At 50.1% G+C, this 23,480-nt stretch overlaps 1 protein-coding gene across 1 annotated transcript in view; it reads right to left on the bottom strand.

Annotated features, from left to right (window-relative positions):
* The window catches only part of PKP4 (plakophilin 4), a 77,493-nt gene that overhangs the window by 11,239 nt on the left and 42,774 nt on the right, over nucleotides 1–23,480 (bottom strand). Inside the window, exons 5-12 of the mRNA XM_071561882.1 lie at nucleotides 15,848–15,882; nucleotides 12,205–12,330; nucleotides 11,856–12,046; nucleotides 10,533–11,082; nucleotides 9,113–9,304; nucleotides 6,642–6,837; nucleotides 4,210–4,342; nucleotides 2,130–2,343 (exon numbers count right to left, since the gene is read on the bottom strand). Of these exons, the coding sequence (XP_071417983.1) occupies nucleotides 2,130–2,343; nucleotides 4,210–4,342; nucleotides 6,642–6,837; nucleotides 9,113–9,304; nucleotides 10,533–11,082; nucleotides 11,856–12,046; nucleotides 12,205–12,330; nucleotides 15,848–15,882 (1,637 nt within the window). The remainder of the gene's footprint in view (nucleotides 1–2,129; nucleotides 2,344–4,209; nucleotides 4,343–6,641; nucleotides 6,838–9,112; nucleotides 9,305–10,532; nucleotides 11,083–11,855; nucleotides 12,047–12,204; nucleotides 12,331–15,847; nucleotides 15,883–23,480) is intronic.

The raw sequence follows: 23,480 nt of genomic DNA on the forward strand, positions 1-23,480 counted from the left end.
GAGGAGCAGTGGAGGAGGGTATGGTCCTGGTTTGGGTTTGGTGGCCTGCCCTAACACTCCTGCCCCCTGCACGGGGGTATCAGGTACCCAGAGCAGAGCAGATGTTAAAAACTTTCTTCCTGGAAACAACAGCAACAAGCCCAGAGTGTGTTCCAGTGCCCCATCAGCCAAATGGCTCTGCCATTCACCTTTCATCCTCGGGCAGAAATCCCCAGTTTCTGCCCTGCACAGTCTCTGCACGTGACATTCAGACATGGAGGTCTGAGACCTCACACAGACCACCAGCAGAATGGTATATGCAAACAATGTGCTAAACACAGCACTGAATCCTCTTGTTCACCACAAAACACAGCTCAAAGTTCACCCAAAGCCTCACCAGGTGCTGACCTTACCCAGAATATTTCCCTCACTCACAGTACTTTCCTGACTGTACAGCTGCACACCCGGCAAACCCAACTGGCAGCAGCTCCTCAACAGCTGCTCAGCCACTTGGGTTCCCTTTGACAGATGCTGAACATCCACTGCCTCAGAAATAAATTACGAGGGGACCAGGCAGCAAATGCTACAGGAGTTAACAAAAACAGAGGTTTGTAAGACAGCAAAAGTGTTTAACACAGCCACACAAAAATAAGAAAGACAAATCTCTGCATGAGACACCCTGACACCAGGAGAGTCATTAAGGGGCTCGGTGGGGGGACACAGACAGGAGGAGATTTGCTGATTGGTTTTGTCTGGAGTTCTGGCTCAGGCAGCTGAAGTTCTCCCTGTGTCCCACAGGGGGTCCCAGAGCTCCTGCTCTCGGGTTCAGAACACACCAGGGCAGGGCAGCCCTGCCAGAGCTGGACAAAGTGGAGGTAAAAAGGCACTGCCACAGAAATGGCATCTGCAAAAACAGTCCAGTCTTCTGGATATGATTAAACTATATACAAAACTCTTCCCTAAAGAGAAAAGACCTACCAACAACAAATACTGCGCATTTTTAAGTGCTGAGGGATTCCTGACACTTTTAATGCCATCCCCCAGTACACTTGCTTTTCAAACTTCCCACAGTTAATCTTTAGGGCACATTCCCAAATATTTTCTGAGGTTTAAAGACTGTTTTTGACTGAACAATCTCTCACTAATTTTATACAAATGAAATCATGCTAAAAGTATCTTTACAGATTGCAGGAAGTTTGTTATTCTAGTTCTACTTATCTGGGATAATAAAGTTTTCATCTGTCTAACTGCATTTTAAAGCAAACTGGATGGATTTCCCTTGCAGTAACACCAGGAACACCTTTACCTCTCAAAGACAATTGACACTGCTAATAATGAAGGTATAACTCAGTCATGGAGGTAAAAAGGCCATCCTTGGAAAACAGAAAACCATTGTACTCCATTGAGAAGTGTTGCCCTGAAAAACTCATTTTATGTGAACAAATATGAATAAACTCCAGCAGTAATGAACAGGGCAAATTTCAACCCAGAAACCCCAGGGAGTGTTTCCCAGGGTGCAGAGTGACAGTGGCTTCCCTGTGTTTACATTACCTTAGTCTGGCACACACAGCAAACAGGGTGTGGTTTGCTAGTTTAGCTCTGACATAGGTGGATTTTTAATTATTAAACAAATAATCACTGGATCTCTTCCACTTCTTTGTATTGCTATTTACAGAAGTATTTTTACAGTCCCTGAGCTCTGAGCCTGCTGTGGGCTCTGCTCCAGCACTGGGCACTGGGATACCCTAACAGAGGGCAAAGGCACTGCCTGAGCCAGGAGGGAACTGGGGCAACACTGCCCATTGTGTTGTGCTGGTTAAAAACCTAAAAATGTGTGTGTTAAAGAGTTGCTTATAATTCTGCAAGATCTTATTTAAAACTGCTGTCAGGGGATGGTGAAAACCAGCCTGTAATAAAACCAGTGTTTGGAGTTGTTAATAAAGAAATAGCTGTGCAAGACCTGCTGTGTGTGCAGGAGACTCAAACCAGTGGAAGTCCACCCAAGGGGAGCTTTAGTGAGACTCCCTCAGCATTCCCTTCTCCCAGTGACTCTGGACTCTGTGCTGCTTTAGCTGGCAGTGATCAGGACAAATGGCCAGCACAGTAACTTGCATTATTATGCCCTGTGCCTGTTTCCCCTCCACGCTCACCCGTCACCAGCTCCTTGACCTCGGCGTCCACCGACTTCTTGAGCAGCCGCAGCAGGGCCTGGATCCCCCCCACGTTCTTCATGGCTATTTTGTTCTCATCAGTGGACTTCCCATAAACCAGGTTCCTCAGGGCACCACAGGCATTCTTCTGAACTTCCAGCACTCTGTGATCCAGGAGATCCACCAGGTGCTTGATTCCTCCCAGCCTACAGACCTGGAAAGGGGAATGTGGGACCATCAGCACCCACTGAGCTCAGGCATCTCACCCCAGAGATGGAAATGGCTTTTGTTTTCATGGGAACAATACATCCCATTCTCCTTCCAGGAGAAACAGCTGCTAAGCCTTACTGACCTGACTGGTACACAGGACTGAAACTCCTGGGAAAGCTCCACCCCTGCAAAGACTGAGGGGCATTTTCAGTCACTTACTGTGTTCAGAGCAGAATTGTTACTGCTTCAGTTTTGTTTCCCAGCAATGCAGTTTTTAAAGTAATTTCCTATACCTGGAATATCTTTTTAGGAAATAATAGAAATAAGTGCTAATGATTGCTGTGATTGTCACCAGAACATCAAAACCACCTCCTCCTTTTCACCTGCCTCCCAGCAACAGTGAGTGATGTTGGGCTGTCTCCTTGTAAAAGTTGCACCGGCATTTTACTAACATAAAATTTATCCTGAAAAGAACAGATAACACACACATAGGGTGTGAATGAAAAAGCAAATTTCATCAGAGCAACAGCTCACAGATGCTTTGCAAAAAGAGCAACTCTTCAAGGGCAAAGTTTCTAGAAATTTCAACATTAATGTTCACTCAGATGTATCCTTGCCCCATATCACAGTGATACAAACACTGTCCTCTATGTGTTTCCAGGGTCGGGCTTCTTTCCTTTGCCTGACAGTTCACTATTCCCTATGCCTTAAAACACTTGGATCAAAAACAGAGAAAGCCTTCTAGAGCTCCTGGTTGTTCCAGTCTCAGTCATCACCAGGTGACACAAAGGTGGGCTCTGGCAAACACACTTTACACCTCTGTTGGATTACGCAACTTGGAGGTAAAAGATTTCCACAGAATTTCCATGCAGCTCTCAGGACAGGAAAAATCTGTGTGTATGTGTGCAATTATCCACCTCCATGTGCTCCAGTATTGGCATCCCCGTGGCACACCCAGAAATGCCAGCCCCAGCCCCTGAGCTGTGCTGAGCCCCAGGGGCCTGTGCCCTGAGCCCACGTACACCTCTGGTTTCACAGAAACCCCAGCAATGGGCACAGAGCTGTGCTGAGCCCCAGGGGATGGTGCCCTGTCCCGTGCCCAATGCCCACACACCTCCATTTTCACGCGGTTGTCCCCGAAGCACAGGTGCTGCAGGTGGGCAGCTGCATTGTCCTGCCCCAACAGGAACCCCAGCCCCTGGTGCCCAATGCCCACACACCTCTATTTTCACGCGGTTGTCCCCGAAGCACAGGTGCTGCAGGTGGGCAGCTGCATTGTCCTGCCCCAACAGGAACCCCAGCCCCTGGTGCCCCGTGCCCACACACACCTCCATTTTCACGCGGTTGTCCCCCAAGCACAGGTGCTGCAGGTGGGCAGCTGCACTGGCCTGCCCCAACAGGAACCCCAGCCCCTGGTGCCCCGTGCCCAATGCCCACACACCTCCAATTTCACGCGGTTGTCCCCGAAGCACAGGTGCTGCAGGTGGGCAGCCACATTGTCCTGCCCCAACAGGAACCCTAGCCCTGTGCCCAATGCCCACACACCTCCATTTTCACACGGTTGTCCCCGAAGCACAGGTGCTGCAGGTGGGCAGCTGCATTGTCCTGCCCCAACAGGAACCCCAGCCCCTGGTGCCCTGTGCCCACACACACCTCCATTTTCACGCGGTTGTCCCCGAAGCACAGGTGCTGCAGGTAGGCAGCTGCATTGTCCTGCCCCAACAGGAACCCCAGCCCTGTGCCCAATGCCCACACACCTCCATTTTCACGCGGTTGTCCCCGAAGCACAGGTGCTGCAGGTGGGCAGCTGCATTGCCCTGCCCCAACAGGAACCCCAGCCCCTGGTGCCCCGTGCCCAATGCCCACACACCTCCATTTTCACGCGGTTGTCCCCGAAGCACAGGTGCTGCAGGTAGGCAGCCGCGTTCGCCTGCACCGACGGGAACTGGTGCTGCAACATGTGGATCACCTCGGGCAGCTCCGGGTCCCGCCACGCGAACTCCCTGCGGGACAGGGCACAGAGGCATCAGCCCACACACACACAGGGTATTCACTAAGTGCAGGGACTGGAGCATCTTTTCAGCAATTCTGATTTTGTTCTGCAGTAACAGGGCAAGCGGGAACACCAGGCACAGTGGGACAACAACAAGGCACAGCCCCTTGCAGTGTTCCAGCTGGACAAGGACACTCTATCCAGTGAGCTTCCCTTGGCTTGTGGGCCACACAAATACAAATATACACCAAAGTCACACCAACGCAAATGCTTCAACCTACATAAATACCCCAAAAGTTAATTGTATAGTGCAACTGATACCCCATCCATCAACAGTGCTCTTAGGGGCATCTCTTCTGCAACATTTTTCTCTCAGTGCTCAATGTTTTTCCTAAGCTGAAGCCAATTAAACCTCAACAAAACCTCCACACCCTGAAGAGTCATTGTCAGGATCAGATGCAGCAAGTTTGTTTGATTTAAGTTATTCAGGGATAGTGAATTTAAAATTCTCAAAATAAAATACCCTTTATTAAACCACCATGATTTTGTGCAGACCCATCCTAGAAAAGTCAGGAAACACAACCATGTCCAATTTACAGATTTGGAAAGATAGTCATTAATAGTTGCTGGGGAATCTGCTTTCTCTAAAGGAGAACTTGGGGCCATGAAGTAGTATCTTAAGTTTTTCCACGCTCAAAAATCCAAGTAAATAAAAAATAAAAGGCAAAATATGTTCCAAGAACAGTACTTGGGGAGCTGTTCCAAGGTTGATGTTGGCTTGGCCAGTCAGGTCACTCCAGGACTCACACTTATCCAAGGGGGAAGCTCAGTTCTGTGCCCACTCTGAACTGCTCAACAACTCAGAGGTTCATTTCTCCTTGCTAATGAGAGAAAACCTTAGGGAAAACTGCCTTTCTAGTAAAACTAGTTGCTTTCCCTCTCATTTCAGAGTGGTGCTTCCCAACAGCCCACTCTGGGGCTGTGACACGCTCCCCTGGCCCCTGCCACAGCAGGATATGCACATCAGAAACTGGAACAGAGTAAATGGAAGGTAAAAACTATTCCACTGGGAGATCACAAGCTAAGAAGGTGCATCAGCAGTGACAACTGAGGCAGCATTTCTTTAAAGTTCTTTGCTATGAATGTGAAGCACCCCTGTTATAAGTAACTCTCGTTGCCACATGGCAGAGCCTGTAGCCAGAGAGTTTTCTTTTTTACTTAGAGCTAAGATTATCCTATTAACATCATTTGGATGAATGTACCACTCAGTTGAATGAAATTAACTCAGTCTCTCAATATCTATTAAAACAATCAAATATATCAATTTCCACCAATAAATAGAACAAGGAAACCCATTACAGCAGTGTTTTTGTTGCCAGGATGGCAGGACAGGCCGGACTGGAGGAACTGCCCCGTGCTGTGATGTGCTGTGGGCAGGCCCAGGGCCTCAGTGTGAGGCTCCACCTCACCATCTCTGCTCCAGGTTCCCCTGGTGCCCAGCGTGGCCCCAGGACAGCCCCCAGGCACGGCTGAGCCCTGCTCTCCAAGGAGCAGCTGCCCCAGCTCCTGCCCTCTGCCCAGCAGGATGTGCCATGTGCTTCCACAGCCAGGAGTGCCTGGGAGCTGCCCCAGGGACCGGCAGCCTGAGGAGGGACCAGGATTCCTGCCCATCCCAACCCACCCTGAACATACTCAGTGCTGTCAGTCCCTCCAAGCTGGGCATGGCCTGGGCTGTGAGAGTCCCAGGTTCAAACACAAGGGTTCAGTGCACAGTGTAAGTGTTTACCATGGAGTAAATGGCAATGACAGTATTACCCTTGACACTGGCCCACACTGTGCACAGACATTTCCAACATCAAAACAGTAATTATTTAAAAAATATGTGTGTTTGCTTTCAAAATGGCACATTTATAAATCATTTCTAAACTTACTTTGTTTTCAAATTTAAGCAGGCTGCTAATGAAAAATTCATTCAAATAAATTAGGTCTGTACTTTGGAATTTTCAAGCCCTGATCTCATTCATATAATGAGAAAACTCACTACAATATTACAGGTTCCTCTACAGACTTACTAAAAAATATTTGGAATACTCCAGTCAAATCTCATGAAATTTGTTAGCATTTCCTGTAATAACTTCTCCAGGAAAACAAGCACGAAAGAAAAATGTATGAGAAACAAAGCGGGGAACAGCTGCTCTTTCTGACTGCAACGGGCAGCCTGTTTGTTACAGAGGTGGAGAGCCGAGCGTGTGCACGAGCTGTGACTGACCAGGCCGTGGAACCGTCCCCGGCGCGTGCAGGACACTTGCCTGGGGTCCTTGTGGATGCTGTCGATGGACGGGGAGCGCGTGGTGCCGCCGTCGGGCGCGGGCAGCGCGCGGCCGTAGCCGGGCTCGGGCAGCCGCAGGGGCACCGCGCGCAGCGGCTCTGCCAGCAGCCCGAAGCTGTTCCGCTGGTACCCCAGGGTGCTGCGCTGGCTGCAGGAGCGCTGCAGGTGGCCCACGCCTAGGACAGAACAGGGTCAGAGCCAGCCAGGGAACGGGGAGGGGGCTGCACCTCCTCGGCAGCGCAAGCAGAACACGCCAGCCCTGACAGCGCGCACGGTGCCCCGTGCTGGGAGCTGCCAGCAGAGCTCGGGGAGCAGCTCCTCAGTGCCCCAGGGAAGGTGGAGGGGTTAGTTACAGAATGAAAGGTTTGCTGGGACCAGGCCTGGGCCTCAGCCTGCCTCAACAAGTATTTAAGGTGCCAACAAGCAGAAATCTGGGTGAAAAGTGTTTCCAATGCTTGTAATTATCAATTTGCCAACTGCGCCAAGAAGGAAAAGAAAGTAAACAAAAATTTATATTGTTCATTGTTTATACGACACTTTGCTTGTCCCAATTACTTGTATGTTTATCCTAACAAAAGGTAACCAGACGACCATTCTGAAGATGAAGTGGGGCAGTGCAGGAGCAAGAACGTGCATCTTCCTGACTGAACAGACCTGTTGTGGTGGCTTTTGTTCTTCCAAGGTAAGTGGTATTAAGTAGACAAGTAAACAAAGAATTTCAGTTTCTAGTTATATTTGCTCACTGGCACATCCTGACAAACTCCATTTACTGTAGGTGGTAGAAGGCAGGAGAACTGCAAAAACTGGTGCCTCATTCAGCACTCCATTCTCTTGGTATTAGCAACTAATAAAAAGCCATTTTCAAGTGTGTGAAAACATGACACGTGAATTGGCCAGTTCTCTATAAACTTTTCTAGAGCTACTTAACTAACTCACTCTAATATTTTAAGAGTTTTTTGAAATCACTATGCAAATAATTAGTCAACTTTAAAGAATAAACTGCATGGCAAGATACACTACATTTATCTCTAAAAAAAACAAATCCTGATCCTAATCTAACGCCTATGCTCTTCATAATCCACAAGTAGCAATTCTGTGAGATACTGGAGGAATATTTCAGTTTCCACAGACAATCCTCAGCAGCAGCATTTACCATTATCCTTTGCTGAGTTGGGTAAAATGGTATTTTTACTATGAAAGATGCAGTAGGTAATTTTAGTGGCAAGCCCTTGGTTTACTGTATTGATGAATAAAAAAGGCACGAACCAACTCAATTCATAAGAGAGTGATGCACAGAGAATGCAAGAGGAAGCAATAAATTCTGTGTCATGGAATACGCTTATCTCAGCTGTACCTGAGCATGGGATATCAAACAGAACACACTCTGACCCCAGGCTGACTCTGATATATAGCCCCAAGCCTTCCTTGCAAACATCACAGAAGCCTTTTAATTCCTCCTGGTTCTTTAAAGTCCTGCAAGCCTGGCTGTGTCTCCATTAAGTGATCCCCTCCATCCTCCCTTGGCACTGTTACCCATCTGAGCCCCGCTGTCCCAGACATCCACCAGACACCTACCGGACACCCACTCATTGTCCCTGCTCTCCTGGACACCCATCAGACACCCACCCATTGTCCCTGCTCTCCTGGACACCCATCAGACACCCACCTATTGTCCCTGCTCTCCTGGACACCCATCAGACACCCACCCATTGTCCCTGCTCTCCTGGACACCCATCAGACACCCACCCATTGTCCCTGCTCTCCTGGACACCCACCAGACACCCACCCATTGTCCCTGCTCTCCTGGACACCCACCAAACACCCACCCATTGTCCCCGCTCTCCTGGACACCCACCGGACACCCACCCATTGTCCCCACTCTCCTGGACACCCACCGGACACCCAACCATTGTCCCTGCTCTCCTGGACATCCACTGGACACCCAACCATTGTCCCTGCTCTCCTGGACACCCACTGGACACCCACCCATTGTCCCTGCTCTCCTGGACACCCACCGGACACCCACCCATTGTCCCTGCTCTCCTGGACACCCACCAGACACCCACCCATTGTCCCTGCTCTCCTGGACACCCACCCATTGTCCCCACTCTCCCGGACACCCACTGGACACCCACCCACTGTCCCCGCTCTCCTGGACACCCACCAGACACCCACCCATTGTCCCCGCTCTCCTGGACACCCACCGGCCACCCACCCATTGTCCCTGCTCTCCTGGACACCCACCCATTGTCCCTGCTCTCCTGGACACCCACCCACTGTCCCCGCTCTCCTGGACACCCACCAGACACCCACCCATTGTCCCTGCTCTCCTGGACACCCACCCACTGTCCCCGCTCTCCCGGACACCCACCGGACACCCACCCACTGTCCCCGCTCTCCCGGACACCCACCGGACACCCACCCACTGTCCCCGCTCTCCCGGACACCCACCGGAGCCGGTGCGGAACAGGGCGGCCTGCGAGCCGTGGTGCAGCTCGACGGCGCCGTGGCTGGGGCTGCGGAACACGGGGCTGTAGAAGGTCCTGCCCTCGTAGATGGGGGTGATATGCAGGTCTGGGGACAGCGCCGGGCGCAGCTCCGGGCCCAGCTGGCTGTGCTGGCTCGCGTACGAGCTCCGCAGCCCTGCAAGCAACCACAGGACAGTGGCACACCTGCCACGCAAAGCAACCCAGCTGCCAGTGCTGGATCTGCCTTCTGCCAGCCAAGGAAAGGTGTTGGTCACAGCTACAGCCACAAAGATTTATTCATTATGTATTTTGCCATTATTAAATGACCCACACTGAAAGACTCACTGACAGAGCAGCATTTGACAAAAAGACACTGACAACTTGAAGATTTCCAACTCAGTTTTTTGTAGCATTTACAGTTGAAAGTCTAAACCATTCTATATGACTCAGACTAAAAGTGAGTCAGCATGTGCAGTGCACAGATTGAGCAGTGACAGGGTAAGTGTGGACCTGACAGAAACCCCACTGTGACAGAGGGCACAGCCTAAAGGGGCTGTAATCCTGAAACTGAAACAGTCCATAGCAGTGAGAGCAAACATCTGCTTGGTAGTGGCAGCAGAGATGTAAGCACAGGGAGAAAAGTCTTTATAAAGGTTTCAGTAGCCCATGATATGAGTATACATACACAGCTATGCTGCAGCTGGGTCAGATTTTTGTTTGCACCTTGCTGTGTATTAGGATTTCATGACATGTACACATTCAAAAGGGCAAATGGTCTAATTGGAAAATCATCTTGTCGTGCTCACTCAGATGAGGGTCACAAAAAACCACTACAACAATTTACACACACACAACTTAAAATGTAGAATAACGGCACCTTATTAAGAACTGCCTTGCAGATTAACAGATTCTACCTTTTGGGGCTTTATTTTAAGCTAGTATTCAATTGGTTACCCTATATTTAACTTAAAGTATGAGATAGTCAAGAAATACTAGTGGAAAATAAGACTAATTTTTAGTGGTACTAAGTTAGATATTTTAAGAAAGAAGCAGACACAAAACTAGTTCCAGGCCAGTATCTCTTACTGTACAGCCTGCACACACATGTAAATGTCCTTTATCTTTGGACAAGCTGACATGCCTCTGGAAGACTGAGAATTTCACATAGTGACTTAAATAATGGGATTTAACTCAATGCCTGGCCAGCAATTAGTAACCACAGAGAAAGCCAGTATTCACAGGGACCCTGTGATTGATACAGGGTTTGACATCAGTATTTACCACTGATTGGACACATCCACTGCAATTATGGCCCCGTGCTGCAGCATTTCACACACAGCACCAGGATTCTCCACAGCTGTGGTTTGTGCGGAGCTCTCCCCGTGCCTGTCCCTGAGACTCACCCGTGAGGCTGTCGGGCCGCGGGGGGACCATCCTCTCGTAGATCTCGTACTGCTGCCCGTACTGCTCGGGGTCGTGGGCCGTCCTCTGCAGCGTCGCCCCCACGTGCTGCGGCACGGCCGTCATGCCGGAGCGCTTCGGCGAGGAGGAGCCCAGCTGGGTTTGGGCCGGAGAGCCCACCCTGGCTTGCACCTCCGCGAGGGCCAGGGGAGAGCCCACCCTGCCCACAGTCTGGTACTGGGCAGCGCCGGGGTTGGCCTGGCGGGACGAGAGCGAGCCCACGCGCCGCACGGCCGCGGGCGACGCGGGTCTGTGCGCGGCGTACGGGGAGCTGGCGCGCGGCGCGGGCAGCGTGGTGGAGGAGTACCCGTGGGCAGCCAGGGCTCTCTGCTCGGCCACGCCGGGGGAGCCGTACCCGCTGCCCAGCGACGTCCGCAGCGACCCCCGCGACGGCGACACGCCCGTGCCCACCGTGTAGGAGGGAGACTGTGCCCGCGACGGCACCGAACTGACCCGCCTCATCACCCGGCCGGCAGCGGCGTTTGCTGAGGGCTGTTGGAAAACAAGAACACTCATCAGCTTCCTCACTCAGGTCACACAGTGCATACCGCTCCCCTGTAAGACGGCAAGGCGGCAGGAAAGGTACACAATTTAGTGGCATATACAGGCAGCTGGAGAGCAGCTTCAACCCTAAATGTAATCCCTTCAAGTTTTCCTGCAACATTTTTTCCTAACCAGTGTTTCATAGTATATAAAATAGCAATTCCACATTAAAAACCTATCTATTTCTCATTGCTATGCTAATATCTGCACCCACGCTTTCCTTCCTCACTACTCAACCACTTTGAAAACTCATAAGCAGGAATGAGAGTTCTGGGATAAGCTCATAAAGTTCTGACAATTGCTGTCCTGCTATCATTTCATTTAGTGAAAAAGGAGGACAAAGCCAGAAACAGAAGGTACAGGAGCACAAACACCACCTTCCTTTAAGCACTGAGCTCACATACAAACTCAATTCTAGGAGGTTTTCCCCACTGTCACAGTGAATTCTGAGTGAGTGGTACTTTCTCAGCATGCTGTCAGCAGTGTCCTCTGCAGCCAGAGGTGCTCCAAGTGTTGGCTCATTTCAGCTCCCCGGAATGACCCAGATCACATGTGTGTTGATGCCAGCAAAAAGCCTGTCTGCCACAAGTCATTTTGGCTTTTGAACCCCCAGAAGTGTTAACCCAAACTGTCATTTCCTGTCAGTCCAGCCCACACAAAGCAGGCCCAGCTCTGCCTCAGCCCTCCTGCACAGCCAGAGGGGCAGTGCCTGGTCAGGGTACCTGGACTGACGTCTGCCCTTCGGCGCGGGAGCTCCTCACCACATGGTTGTTGGTGGATCCAACAAGGGAGTGCTGCTGTCTGAGCTCTGACTTGCTCAGGTTTTGGCTGTTATGGAAACTGCTTATTTCCTGGTAACCACTGTCAGAATAAGAATTCATTTGTGTTGAACTTCTTGAGTTACCCACAGACCCTGTAGATATGAAGCCAGCAGAAGAATAAAAGCATCGATCAACTCCACAAAGTCTGATATAAATGTGTTATTTGTAGCATTCATAACTGTATTACATTTTTAGACCATCACTATAGAAATGTATTCTAATATTTAAAATGCACACAACAGACCCTCACTTTCATGGAGAGATGTCTGCTCTGGTGAGTAGAGGGTCCCTTGCTCTGCTTCACTCCTAATGTCATAGGCATTGGTGAGAACACCCTCTGACACCTGGGGCTTGCTGACACCGCTGGGGGCAGGATCTGAAAGAACAAACCAATCAGATAAATCCAATGTTTCATATGCAAGTTTTCTGCAAACTCAATCATCATAATTTTCTCACATGTGCTAACAAAGGGCTTATCCCAACAGAAACAGTTCACTGGCAGACAGGTGCCATCTCTCAAACTCAGTAAAAAGAATGCTAATGTGAGTATTGGAGAATTTTGTTTCCTTGAAGTTTTAATGTAGTTGTACAATTCTGATTTTTCAAATATATTTTCTAACCTATTTTAATGAAAAATGATTTGATTACCTAGCAGGTCTACCCTGCAGAGCAGAAACACTGAGCAGCTGTGCTGCTGTGCCCAGGGGACAGCCACCCTTGTCTCCAGGGCCTGTAATCAACACCTCCAGATGTTAAAGGCTGGGTTCAATTTCATCCCTGTTTGTGTCCTACCAACAGCAGTTGCTGCAAATTTTAAATATTTTTTTACTTCATATACTACTACCTAAATATTTGTTTCTCAGCAACTCGAGTTAACTTCAGCTCTAAGACTGTCATCAGAACTGCACAGACAAAGGACAGTGCCCTAAGGAAAAGCAAAGGGGCCACGGCAGTGCTTTCATGAAGAAAGCAAAAAGCTAAACAGAGGCTGAGGAAGAAAAGCACAAAGATGAGGACGCTGAATCAACATTATTTTGACAGAAATATTGAGCATTCAATTGCCACAATGTTGTGTAGGCAGCAGAGATGCAATACAGAATCACTAGGGCTGGAAAAGCCCCTGAGATGGAGTCCAGTCACCCCCAGCACTGCCAGGGCCACCTCCCCATGTCCCCAGGTGCCACATGTATGTGGGGGTTCAGTCCCTCAGGGATGGAACTGCACCCTGCCCTGGGCAGCCCTCACCCTGAGGGCACTTTCCCAATAGCCCACCTGAACCCCCGAGCAGGCAGGGTGGGCAGTGGAGGTTGTTCAAAGGCAATACCAGAAGTGTAAATTCTCACTGCAGAAATCCCTGAGCGAGCCCACGGTGAGCCCAAAGGAAACACAGCCCAGTCCCAAGGGCTGCTCCGTGCCAGGGGCTGCAGCTCTGGGCAGCAGGTCCTGCTGCACAGAAATCCTCTGGGTTTCACCAGTACCATTTACACAAAATGCTGGTGTCTCACTGTTGGCACAATGAGCCATAATGTACAATTCATGCTAAAAAATTGTTCAGTAATTGCTATTACCAGGAACATTTGAACACTATTTGGATTTAAAAAAATGTTTTAAAAAATTAAAAAATCAAGCAATCTTGGAAATTGCAGACAGTCAGCACAGTTATTTATTCAGTAGCAACATTCTTAGGTCAACACCAGCTTGTAAAATTTGATGCTAATTAATTTACTACCATAGGAATATTATGATCAAATTTAACTAAGATTTAATAAGATGTGTTACTCTACTTCCCTTAGTTCTAGTTTGCCTAGAAATGGTCAGGGAGCCAACAGTAAGAGCTCCCTGCACTGCCTGTTCCACCAGCTCAGCACCAGAGGCCACAGCCACCAGGGGCATTCCATGGCCTTTGGAATAAAACACTTGGAGGGCTCAGACTTTACATTAGAATTACACCCAACTTCAATACTTTAATCTTCAATCTCTTTTGTTTAAGTAATCCAAGGCCCTATTGTTTCAGTTACTGGATATTACATGATACTAAATCAATGTCAGGCTGACAAATAATCAGTTTAGGGAGAGACACCCAGGAAGAAAAAGGGCCAATTGTGCCACCCAGTGCAGATGTTGCTCAGGCAGAGCTCTGAGCCCAGCCCTGCTCCCATCACACATTGGCCACCAGCAAAAGCTTTCACAGGACTGAAAAATAAAGGTTGTTTAGACTGTCTAACAAAGGCCAGAATGCACAATAAAATAAATTGTTGTCTTTATATCTCTCTCCTCTACCAGAAATCATGAGGAGTGCCCTGAATAAAATAATAGCCTTTTTATAAATGGCTGCTGAGCTAATATTCTATTTATAAGCATCTGCAAAACAACATCATTTTATATTTCTGTGAAAATTCTGCACAATTCTACTGATGCAGAAAGCAATTACAGCTACAGTCACATCTTATCATCTACTGATGCTTCTGACATAAACCACCATCTACACTCAGAAGAAGGTGATTTAAGGCACTCTTTTCATCCATCTCCAACTCCAGTCTTTTCAGATTGCAGGTGGTAAAGCAGCAGCTCACAGCACTTGTACAAAACAGAGCCCCACAGTGAATTGAGGAGTAAAAGCTACAATCACACCACAATCACAGTGTAAGTGTAAACAGGAAATGAAATGTTGAGCAGCAAATTCTAAGCAAGAAATAGGGGTTTTTCCAATATGCAATTACTGCAGAGGAGGCTACTTTGGGTACAGAGATGTGAGAAATCCACATCTCAGTTTGGATTAACACACCCAGCACTGAAACTGCAATAGGATGTTGTGCCACATGTCAAGTGACTGCTTAGCAGGAATGCACACAGGACATTGCTAAAGGAAAGAAACACAAATGTGAGGGGAGAATTAAAGGATAAACTAAAACCATGAGCTGGATGGATGAAAGAGAGAAAGAAAGAGAAACTAATAGAAAATCAAGGAGAAAAACAACAGACAAAGAATAAGTCACAGGAAAATCAGAGGAGGAAACAAAGCAGTGGAATGCAATTGGCTGAGATAAATCAGCAGAACACCAGAGGGCTGTCAGAAGGAACCTGAACCAGTTCAGAGCTGTCACTGGACACTGCAGAACCAGGGGAAACAATGTGGTTAAAAAACCAACCCCCAAACCCCACAAAACCAATGCTAACATTGAGAGAATAAGTAAAATCAATTTCTCATTTACTGGACAAAACAAATTCGACTTCAGTTTAAAGCCACCTGAAAGAATCCCTGAGAAGCACCATCATGACTGGCAAAAGTTCAACGCCAGGACAAGTGGGCTGTTGAGAATATCAGCTTTAAAGGGAAGGAAAAAGCTACTGTGTGCCTCAGTTCAGCTGGGGGAACAGAAATCATGGAAATACAACCATGCACAGGTTTAAGAGCTGTTATGGGTTTGGGTTTTTCAGAAAAACCTTCGCTTATTAAAGACTTTCTCAGTTAAGTAAGAACATCTGCAAAAAAAAAAAAGATCAGTTTTCAAGCTTAAAACAAACAGTATTTTTTCATGGTCCTTACCAGCCAGGGGAGGACTCACAAGTAATTTTAGTTCATTGCAAAGGAGACCCAATACACAAAAAGCTTTGTATTACAGTCACAGCTCACACAGAAACACAAGGGCACAAAAAGCAGCAAGAAAAGTACCTGCAACTACCTCTAAGCTCAAGCACTTTTTGTGGTAACAGGAACACACAAGTGTCTCACGTGTGACAAAGAACATGTTAATGTCACACTTTGGAAAAGACACTTGGAAAAGACACGTAGCACTGCTGTTAAACATTCCATTCACATCAAAACAAGGAATAAATGCCAGGAAAACAAAGCTCTTTGGGCTTAAAGCAAATTGTACACATAAAAATAATACCTGAGGATCTCCAAGGAAATGACTTCTCAGTAGAGCTGCAGAAAGAAAAAAAATTATCACAAAACCGAACCATGTGGCGAGCTTGGATTTCTTTTTTGTTTTATTTTGGTTTTAACCATAGCACAGGAAACTGTACAAAGAGCCCCAGCAAATACAGTTTCAATACCCATGTAAAAACACCCTGCAGTGCTTTACACCCGACAAATGAACCATTGGTTATTGAGCTTAATTTTGTGTTAGTCAGTGGGAAATATTCACTGTAACATGGCACGGCACCAACAGCACAACCTGTCTGCTACAGAACAGGTGAGAGTGTGATTTATGGCACTCAGATCCCGTAAGTGCCACCAGCCCAGAGCCAGCAGGCACAGCCAGGGAGTGCTACCAGCACCCGGGCCAGCAGGCACAGCCAGGGAGTGCCACCAGCCCAGAGCCCGTAAGTGCCACCAGCCCAGAGCCAGCAGGCACAGCCAGGGAGTGCCACCAGCCCAGAGCCAGCAGGCACAGGCAGGGAGTGCCACCAGCCCAGAGCCACCAGCCCAGAGCCAGCAGGCACAGCCAGGGAGTGCCACCAGCCCAGAGCCCGTAAGTGCCACCAGCCCAGAGCCAGCAGGCACAGCCAGGGAGTGCCACCAGCCCAGAGCCAGCAGGCACAGGCAGGGAGTGCCACCAGCCCAGAGCCCGTAAGTGCCACCAGCCCCGGGGCCAGCAGGCACAGCCAGGGAGTGCCACCAGCCCAGAGCCAGCAGGCACAGGCAGGGAGTGCCACCAGTCCAGAGCCAGCAGGCACAGGCAGGGAGTGCCACCAGCACCGGGGCCAGCAGGCACAGCCAGGGAGTGCCACCAGCCCAGAGCCAGCAGGCACAGCCAGGGAGTGCCACCAGCCCAGAGCCCGTAAGTGCCACCAGCCCAGAGCCAGCAGGCACAGCCAGGGAGTGCCACCAGCACCGGGGCCAGCAGGCACAGCCAGGGAGTGCCACCAGCACCGGGGCCAGCAGGCACAGCCAGGGAGTGCCACCAGCCCAGAGCCAGCAGGCACAGCCAGGGAGTGCCACCAGCCCAGAGCCAGCAGGCACAGCCATGGAGTGCCACCAGCACTGGGGCCAGCAGGCACAGCCATGGAGTGCCACCAGCACTGGGGCCAGCAGGCACAGCCAGGGAGTGCCACCAGCACTGGGGCCAGCAGGCACAGCCATGGAGTGCCACCAGCCCAGAGCCAGCAGGCACAGCCAGGGAGTGCCACCAGCCCAGAGCCAGCAGGCACAGCCAGGGAGTGCCACCAGCCCAGAGCCAGCAGGCACAGCCAGGGAGTGCCACCAGCCCAGAGCCAGCAGGCACAGCCAGGGAGTGCCACCAGCCCCGGGGCCAGCAGGCACAGCCAGGGAGTGCCACCAGCCCAGAGCCAGCAGGCACAGCCAGGGAGTGCCACCAGCCCAGAGCCAGCAGGCACAGCCAGGGAGTGCCACCAGCCCCGGGGCCAGCAGGCACAGCCAGGGAGTGCCACCAGCCCAGAGCCAGCAGGCACAGGCAGGGAGTGCCACCAGCACCGGGGCCAGCAGGCACAGCCAGGGAGTGCCACCAGCCCAGAGCCAGCAGGCACAGCCAGGGAGTGCCACCAGCCCAGAGCCAGCAGGCACAGCCAGGGAGTGCCACCAGCCCAGAGCCAGCAGGCACAGCCAGGGAGTGCCACCAGCCCCGGGGCCAGCAGGCACAGCCAGGGAGTGCCACCAGCCCAGAGCCAGCAGGCACAGCCAGGGAGTGCCACCAGCCCAGAGCCAGCAGGCACAGCCAGGGAGTGCCACCAGCCCAGAGCCAGCAGGCACAGCCAGGGAGTGCCACCAGCACCGGGGCCAGCAGGCACAGCCAGGGAGTGCCACCAGCCCAGAGCCAGCAGGCACAGGCAGGGAGTGCCACCAGTCCAGAGCCCGTAAGTGCCACCAGCCCAGAGCCAGCAGGCACAGCCAGGGAGTGCCACCAGCCCAGAGCCAGCAGGCACAGCCAGGGAGTGCCACCAGCACCGGGCACGCTGCTCAGACAGCAGCACTCACTGCTCAGGGCACACAAATGCAGAATTCATCCATGTGTCATTGGCATTAGTTAATCTACATATTTTTATGGGAAAATACATTTCCTCACTCTAAATATAAACTGTCAAACTTTGAGCATTCCATCATTTTTGCAATGATCATAAATGCTTTTTTCCAAACGAAATGCTCTTTAAAGGAAAACCAGGCACGTCCATCAGATTTTGGTATGTCTAAATATCAGCATGACACTGATTTTGGGTAAGATGCAGCTCTTTCTACAAGATTATTTATTTTACTCCTCGCTACCACATCCACTAATTATAAAAAATTTTAGCACAGCAGGATAAACAGCACTAGATACTTAATTTCTAAAATGAAACATATAATTTAGCACCCTTAGTGGAAACAAAGTATTTGTATGAAAGTGCACTAGAGTTACAATGAGACTTCAGGAAAAAGAGTTCCAGTACAGGCTTCAGGTGTCTGAAATCAGTCAAATTCAAACTTGGGGCATAACAGAATTTTCACTACTTTTTGGCTATTTCTTCCCCTCAGTCTGCAATTTTAGTGTCTCTTGGGGTGCTCCACGGCCTGTTTTGTTGAGGATGCAGGTGAAGTGCTGCAGTTCAAAGGACGTGGTGCGGAGTTCCAGGTGAGCCCTCCCAGGCTCAGCTGCCCCCAGAAGTGTCTCTGTGTTCCACTGTGTCCCTGAGCTGCTTGTGGAGACAAGAGTGCTCAGACCTGGGCTCTGACACACCAGGAGGCACCTCTGAACACTCACAGGGGCTGCCCTTCTCTGAAGGGCCATCTGGTCCAAGCCCCAAGGCCAAAGGACCTGAGGAGACCCCTCTGTGGCGGTGGGACACAGCTGGTGCCACAGCACCGAGCACAGCGGGGACCCTGCCACGGCCTGGGCCGGGGGGCAAACAGGGCACCTGCCGGGCACACTGGGGGTTCAGCTACGGGGGTTTGACCGACTTACCCTCAACAACCAGCAGCTCTGCCATTCCACTCGAGAACAAAGCAGGTGGATTAGTTAAACTACCTTTAGTGGTACAGCTCAAACTGGGATTTAACCAAGCCCAGATTTGGCATGACCAAGCCTGCTAAGGCGTTCCAGGGAAGAAGGTCACAGCCCCCAGCTAACAGGGGGGAGCAAAGGGCTGCACAGGGAGCTCTGGAGCTGCTACAGCTGCCTCTGCAGGAGATGAGGCTGAGGGAGTGTGGCACACAGGGCAGGTGGCTCTGGGAAAGGCAGCAGCACCCACAGACACCTGAACTCTGCAGCAGAGGAGCTGCGTTACCATCACCTGGCTGCTCCACCACTGCCAAGGCCACCAAATCTCAGTTTCTGCACAGCCTTGGCCCACAGTGCCCCCAGTTCAAACAAAAAGCTAGAACTGCTTCTTGTTCCTGGTACACTGCTATGGAATCTGACCAGTGCATTAACTCCAGAATGTTTCTCTAGTGTAGTCTGGGGACTGTAGCCACACACCAATGGAAACTGTGCAACTTAACTGGGGGTTTTTGATTACAAACTGACCTTTGTTTTAACTAAAGCTTTAAAAATATTTCTACTGTTACAAAATCATGAGGAAATTTGTACCCAAACTGGTATTAGATGAAAAAGAATTTGTATAACATGGAATTAAGTTTCGTTATTGAAAGCTGAGTTCTGAACGTCAGTTAACTGACACAAATTCCTTCCAGAATATATTCTTTCCTCTTCACTGAGCAGACTTGCACAGAACAGGTCATTAATCAATTACTGTTACCTTACTCATTGATACTCTGGATCAAAGAAATACGAAGTTCATTTGACAGATCCCGTGACCTCTGGCCCCAGAACTTTCATGCCACCTGAACACAGAGTTTTACACTCTTCCACTTTTGCTCTGTTCCTCAGCCTTCCTGGAAACTCAGTTTGTCCCCCTGAGCCCACAGGGCTCTGTGCTGCTGGTGTGGGCTGAGCACTCACCATTTCCCTGTCACACACACAGGGCTGATCCCCCAGCCCACCCTGCCCAGCACACCTGGCCCCCTGAGCTCCTGTCCTGGCACAGGACACAGGACTGAGAAGCTGCTCTGACCATGGATCACACACAGGAAGCTGCTGCACCAGCACTTCAATGAGTTACACATTGAACTTGGCTCTCATTAAATGATTTTGGAACAAGCCCAGCACACATCACTCACTGACATCATCACCTGGTTGTGTCACCTGGCAGGTGAAATGTTCTGAAGTTACCAAGTCCTTCAGCTTTGGGCAGAAAGCCCAGTGCACCTCAATCCACTAAAGCCAGCAGGGCCACACAGGGCCCTGCCCATGCCAAGGGCAGTGCCCTCCCCTCCCAACAACAACGTGTGAGACATCCCAGAGAGCCCACATGGGGGGACTGCACTTTGAAAAATGCCAAATTTTAGCCCACGATCATCCTTGAAAATTAATCAGGTTAATAGAGTAGACATGCAGAAATTGCACGTTTCCTTCAGAACAGTTGGTACAATGTACAGTTTTCAGTTAGAGAAGATAAATATTATGACAGTAACATGAACATTTAGTAGCTGGAGAGGGAGCACACACATAAACTCACCTGAAATCAGTCTAAGCCTTTTTTTTTTTGACCCTTTACATTTTTTTCCTCACTTGTATTTCCTAAGTATCCGGATTGGTATTTGACGTTTCTTTGAGGTTTTGTTTCATTTGGGTTTTTGTAATTTGTTTTTCCCCTTTCTTAATTTCACACCTTTTCTTTGCCATTTCACAGCTTTAGTTCAAAGCTGTCCTGGACACAAAATTGAACCAGCTGCCAATGTGGAAAATATAATAATCTGATAAATGGAAAAGGTTTTGTAGGGAGTCATTTAGAGACAAAACACAGCAAGGATCACCAGCACTATTTCACATTTTCATGTGGCAGCTCTCAAACAAACTCTTTCCAGCTTTGGATTTCCAGGCTGGAGCAAGGGCCAACACCCCTCTCAGTGCTGTGGCTGTGCCACCCTGCAGAGGCACAAGTGGCTGCTGGAGGTCACAGGACAGCAAAGCTTCAGGAACTCTGGGAAATTCTGAGTTCAGATTGCTGATTTTGTGGGCTATTGTAAAAAAATGATGCAAACACAACTACAATTCCCAGTTCCCTGACTGGGCAGTTCTATTCCCAGTGCATCTTTCACAGGTATTACATGGCATGAGACAGTCTAAGCCTATTATCTTTGCAAGTACTCCATAAGATGAAAAGTATCAGCAGCACTTGAGATAAAAGCAGTGATTTCTACCACCTACCTCCACTGCTGCTGTCATCAAAAAAGGCAACAGCTGAAAAAATTTGGTATTATTTAGTAAATATTTATAAAATGTGAAAAGCTGTAAAAAGCTAAAATATAATTCTGTTGAAAACTTATATCTTCCAGCCAGCTCACTGCTTGGCTGCACTTCCATCACTGGAGCACATCTGTGCTGGGAGGCAGCTGCAGGACCGGGCTGTGCCCAGGGACATGGGCTGTGCCCAGGGACATGGGCTGTGCCCAGGGCTCCGGGCCGTGCCCAGGGACACGGGCTGTGCCCAGGGCTCCGGGCTGTGCCCAGGGCTCTGGGCCGTGCCCAGGGACTCGGGCCGTGCCCAGGGACTCAGGCTGTGCCCAGGGCTCCAGGCCGTGCCCAGGGACTCGGGCCGTGCCCAGGGACTCAGGCTGTGCCCAGGGACTCAGGCCGTGCGCAGGGACTCGGGCCGTGCCCAGGGCTCCAGGTCGTGCCCAGGGACATGGGCCGTGCTGTGCCCAGGGACACGGGCTGTGCCCAGGGACACGGGCCGTGCTGTGCCCAGGGATCCGTGCCGTGCCCAGGGGTCCAGCTCAGGCAGAGCTGCCAGCCAGGACTCAATGCCCATTCAGACTGAGTGCATTGTTTCACTTGTCCTTTCTCTTCCATTTTAAATATCTACAGCAACAACACCTTTACAATGATATGCAGTATGAAGGCTTAAAGCTGTGTGTGACTGTAAATTCTTGGTATAGAGGGATGTCTTCAATCAAATGCCATTTACTCAGCTCCATAAACTTGTAATACACATTACAAGGAACCAGCAACCAGGAAAATCAGTGTGATCAGATTTTGTATTTTTGCTTTTCTTCTTGATACAGGTAAGCAGACAACTTTCTCAAGTATTTTAACTAAATGAGGTGATTCTCAGCCTTCAACTTTTCTGACACCTTTAGATTTCACCAGTATGCCTCATTGCTCTACCTGCTGTGCCAGACTCTGTGCCAGGTTCCACAGCCATTCCATGTTCCCCCCAAATTAACCAGCACTGCCACCAGGAGCAGGTGGGCCTGGGCTTGTCCGGCTGCCCCAGGCAGGCACTCCCACTCCAGAGGTGAATTCAGAAAGCTGTGCCCACAGTACCACACCTGGATGTGGCCACTCACCCTCACGGATGGTGCTGCCCACGGCAGGGACTGGGACATCACCTGGCTGAAGGAATGGCCAAGGGCCTGGCAGTCTGTGCCAGGGACCTGCAGCTGAGCTCCTGGTGCTGGTTGGCAGTGCCGGGGCAGCCCCAGTGCTGGCTGTGCCACAGGGGTCACTGCCCTGCCCACTTCGGGCCCTTGCTGAGGGTGACAGGGGACATGTGCCACCTGCTGCAGCCTCCGGCTCAGTGGCCCCAGCCCGTGGCTCAGTGGCCCCAGCCCCGGGCCAGCCCCAGCTCAGCCAGCACAGGCCCTGCCCTCAGGCCTTGCTGAGCAGGAGGTTCTGCAGCCCAGGCCGCCCCTGGTGAGGCAACAAGCACTGACTCCCACAGCCAAAGTCAGCGTCACACCAACCCTACCCACCCTGGCACCAGAGCAACTGATGTGTAAGCTACAATTTTTGTTTTCATATTTGATCATCAGAAAATTGCATTAAAACCTTCAAATTCCTCAGTTCTTCTGGCATTCAAAATTTTTGGTGGAATTCCAGAAAGGCTTACAGTCTGAGTAAAGAAAACAAAAATATGGATTTGGGAACTGTGACAAGAAACTTCACAAGTTTTACTTCTTTTTGGTGCAGACATGTAAATTGAGCACTTTAACTTTCTGTGGAGCAAGATAAATGATAGCACGTCCCAAAAGTCCTCTGATTCTAAAGGTAATTTTTTTGAGTTTACAACTTGCTGTGAAAGTTTGGTAACATCAATATGTGCAAACAATTTCAAACATACCCTTGGAAATGCTGAGGTGTTTGACATGTCATTGGAACAAACTGAAACCCGTTTCTGTGAGGATAATTGCCCCAGAGGAGCTCACTGAGACTCAGGTCAGGACAAACATGCCCCTGCCTGCTGTGGAATGCCCTGCCAGGGGGTGGGCACAGCTTGGGGTGTCCCACAAGGCACTGCCCCTTGGTGGGACAGCAGGCACAGCTTGGGAGAGAAAAACGGTGCCCCTGAAATGCAGTGTATGTGCAGCTCACAGGCAGTTTGGGAGCTCCATCACAGAGTGCAGCAGGTGCTGAACTGCTCTGCAGGATCTCCTGCTGCCACAGAACTGCACCTGCTATTCCACTGGGCAGTGGGAAAAGCTGAGAAAACAAAACCACCCTTGTGGCTACGAAGAAGGTTTGATCT

Source organism: Pithys albifrons, chromosome 8 (assembly GCF_047495875.1).
Source record: "Pithys albifrons albifrons isolate INPA30051 chromosome 8, PitAlb_v1, whole genome shotgun sequence".
NCBI classification, from domain to species: Eukaryota; Metazoa; Chordata; class Aves; order Passeriformes; family Thamnophilidae; genus Pithys; species Pithys albifrons.